This window comes from Verticillium dahliae, genomic scaffold (assembly GCF_000150675.1).
Source record: "Verticillium dahliae VdLs.17 supercont1.30 genomic scaffold, whole genome shotgun sequence".
Classification (NCBI taxonomy): domain Eukaryota; kingdom Fungi; phylum Ascomycota; class Sordariomycetes; order Glomerellales; family Plectosphaerellaceae; genus Verticillium; species Verticillium dahliae.
This window is the reverse complement of record NW_009276933.1, coordinates 166,361-169,653: the sequence shown is the minus strand read 5'-3', so window position 1 is coordinate 169,653 and position 3,293 is coordinate 166,361. Positions and strand designations below refer to the sequence as shown.

The 3,293-nt window shown below is 60.0% G+C and overlaps 2 protein-coding genes across 2 annotated transcripts in view; one reads left to right on the top strand and one right to left on the bottom strand.

The window, feature by feature from the left end:
• VDAG_10009 (splicing factor 3B subunit 2) overlaps nt 1–1,056 on the top strand; it is a gene marked incomplete at both ends in the record, with an annotated part of 1,992 nt that extends 936 nt beyond the window's left edge. The window contains one exon of the mRNA XM_009655766.1: nt 153–1,056. Within this exon, the coding sequence (XP_009654061.1) occupies nt 153–1,056 (904 nt within the window). The remainder of the gene's footprint in view (nt 1–152) is intronic.
• Nucleotides 1,057–1,560: 504 nt separating this feature from the next.
• The window catches only part of VDAG_10008 (uncharacterized protein), a gene marked incomplete at both ends in the record, with an annotated part of 2,454 nt that continues 721 nt past the window's right edge, over nt 1,561–3,293 (bottom strand). The window contains 3 exons of the mRNA XM_009655765.1: nt 1,561–1,680; nt 1,733–2,272; nt 2,332–3,267. Of these exons, the coding sequence (XP_009654060.1) occupies nt 1,561–1,680; nt 1,733–2,272; nt 2,332–3,267 (1,596 nt within the window). The remainder of the gene's footprint in view (nt 1,681–1,732; nt 2,273–2,331; nt 3,268–3,293) is intronic.

Sequence of the window (3,293 nt, the reverse complement as noted above, 5' to 3'; positions counted from 1 at the left end):
CGAGCTCACCCGGTTCGCCGAGTTTACTCCGAGGGCAAGGAGACCGAGGTCGACTTCAGCACTTCCGCCCCGGCGACCTGAGCGACGCCTCCAAAGGACGCCCTCGGCATCCCCCCCCGGCGCGCCCCCCGCCCTGGCTCATCAACCAGCAGCGCTTCGGGCCCCCGCCCTCCCTATCCCACCCTCAAGATCCCCGGCCTCAACGCCCCGCCCCCGCCCGGCGGCTCCTGGGGCTTCCACCCCGGCGGCTGGGGCAAGCCCCCCGTCGACGAGTTCAACCGGCCCCTGTACGGCGGCGACATTTTCGGCCTCGCCGGTCAGCCCGGCGGGCCAGGCGGCCCAGGCGGCCAGCAGCAGCAGCAGCAGCAGCAGCAGCAAGCGCAGCAGGCCGCCCTGCCCCAGGCCGCCGGCGAGCCCGTCGAGAAGACGCTCTGGGGCGAGCTCCAGCCGCGGGACGAAGAGTCAGAAGAGGAGGACGAGTCGGAAGACGAGTCGGACGAGGACGACGAGGCCGACGAGGCCGGTGACGACACGGCCGCGGCCGGTCTCGAGACGCCCGCGGGCCTCGCCTCGAGCGTGCCGACCGACTACGCCGGCCCGGGCATCGAGACGTCCGTCGCCGGCGAGATGGACCTCCGCAAGGCGCGCCGCGGCTTCGACACGGAGGAGAGCACGCACCCACGCGCCGCCTACCAGGTCATCCCCGAGCGGCAGCAGCGCACCGAGGGCTTCTTCGGCAGCGACCGCGTCTACGACCTGCAGCAGCAGCACGGCGGCGTGCCCGTGCTCGGCCAGGACGACGACAGCGGCCGCAAGCGCAAGAAGCCCGGCGACATTGACGTCGCCCTCGACCCCGACAGCCTGCAGAGCCACGACGGCATCTCCAAGGACGAGCTGCGGCGCCGCTTCGAAGAGGGCAAGAAGGAGGACGGCATCGGCGCCAAGTGGGCCTACGAGGAGGACTTGTCCGAGATGATCGCCCAGGAGTCGAGGAAGAGGCAAAAGGTCGACGAGAAGCGCACCGACAAGAAGAAGGAGAGCAAGTACAGGTTCTAAGGGGAGACGCCATGCAAGGTGTTTTAATGAGGGGGAGCGGGAAGAGAATGTATTGTACAGTTTATTTGCGGTTGGGAAAGTAGACTCGGCGGGCTGACGGCAGGCGTTTTCGGGGAGACAATGGCGCTCCAGTCTTCAGTCTTGACATGAGATATATACCGGCTTCGGCTTCCGAAGAGAGTTTGTCAGACCTCATTTTGCGCACCTTATGATGTGCAAGGCTTCCTAATGGTCATTTCACCTTCATCACAGACCACTTGAGTCATGCCGGATTCATGCTTCTCTTACAAGTCGACAACATCTATAACCCCCCCCCCCCCCTCCCCCCTTTTTACTAGCAGAACGAATAAGAAGGAACCTGGGGAAACGCCGGCCATGCATGCGAAAAACAAAACCGGCCATGCTTGGGATTGCTTCTGAGATCCATTCCCGTCATCCCTTTGCCTCCCTAGCCTTCTTCGACGCCACTCGCTTTCTGCTCGATACCTTGCGGCGCTGGATGACCTAAATCTGCTGCTCTGCTGGTATATCGATACAGACGTTGCAGAGCCAGGCTGGATCCTCGACGTCCATGCGCGCGTCGCGCTTGACGCAATCACGATGAAACGCTGGTTTTTTGCAATTCTGGGAGAAACAGTCAGCGCCGTCTTCAAGGGCGGCATGGGCATGGACGTACGGGATTCGCACACAGAAGCAGCCTAGGCCCCAGTATCTGTCTCGCACATGTCTGGCAGTTGGCCGCGCTTTTGCGCGGTGGAGACTCTACAGGCGATGCGTGTTGTTGCATTCTGGCCCCCGAGTTCTGCAGCGCGAGCTTCGCTGCACTGATAATCTGGAAGCCCTGCTTGATTGTCTGGTCATTCAGGGCATCCCGCGCGATAAGGTAGGATATATGTTTGCCGAACTCAATCATGCGAGACTCGGAGCAAACTAGCCACTCGGCCTTGTGTCGGAGGAAAGCCAGCCATGAGCTCGGTAGGTACACGTCCGAGGAGATGCGCTGGGTGAGCATGAACTCGTCCCATGTGGTCATAAACTCCCTTTCGTGGAATGGAATGTCCGAAAAGTCTTCAATGGCATCTCGGTGCCACTGCGTGAGCCATCTGTCGTCGGGTTTGTGCCTGATAAACGGCTTGCCCGGCTCCAGCGGCATCCGGCTGACGGGGTCGAAAAGCTGCTGTTTGGTGTATGGCACCGTGATGACTTTGCCCTTCCTCTGTAAACAAGTCAGCGCCATGTACGTGTTCGCCATCCTCCATTCATGTAGATACTAACCTTGACCACTTCGGAAGATGGTCCGTTGGCTGGAGAGTTCTTCACGTGCGTTTCAGCAAGCGCACTACTTTTTGGAAGCCCAAACGTTGACTTGAGCCAAGATTCGTCACTATTGCTGTTTTGACCAAACTGGAAGCCCTTGACAGTCTTTTTGAGCTCGTAGGTGCCATCTTCGTCAAAAGAAAAGGCCTCTATGCGATGCACGACCTGGAAATGGATGCTTTTGGCATGCGGGTCGCAGACGTAGTCATATTCGGGGTGCCGGTGCTCTAGATGCGCCTGTAGGTCGGCAAGCGTCATGTGTGACTGGCCGCACGTTATGCATTGGAAGTCTTCCAAGTTGACCTGTTCTGCGGGCAGGTCGTAGCAGACTTTTCCTGTTTCATCTCCGACCGTCGGCAAACTTTTCCTCTTGCGTCGCTTTTTATTCCTTCCAAGGGCTTTGTCACTCAAGTCTTTCAGGTTGTAGTTTTGCTTGTTGCCCCGGGTCCGAAGAGACCGATTTGGTGTGCCTTCGCCATCAGGCTCATCGTCATCGTCATCCGGGATTTCAATATTGTGGACGCCGTTGACCGAGCCAGGTCTCTGCATTGCGACGTCGTCGTCAACGCCGCGTGGCCTCGTCAGAGCCCGCGGGGGGGTGCCTTCGGCTCGGATGGAGGACTCGACGGCCTTCTCCAGAGGCTTCATGCCACCTGCATCAAACCCGGTAGACCAGCCGGCATCGATGTCGATGAGATAGTCGGTCGGCGTTAGTCTGACGGGCGACTTTCTCAGCTTCAAATCCACCATGGACCGCTTTTTGCTGAACAAGTCGGACAACTCTCCTGCCAATACCCAGTTCCGATAGTTGGTGCCAGGGCGAGGGGCAGGCGTTGTTGCATCGGCGGCGCTGGGGACGAGGCCCAGGGGCGGCCACTCGCCGGGGCCAGCGGCCTCTAGTTCGATGGAGACTTTGTAGA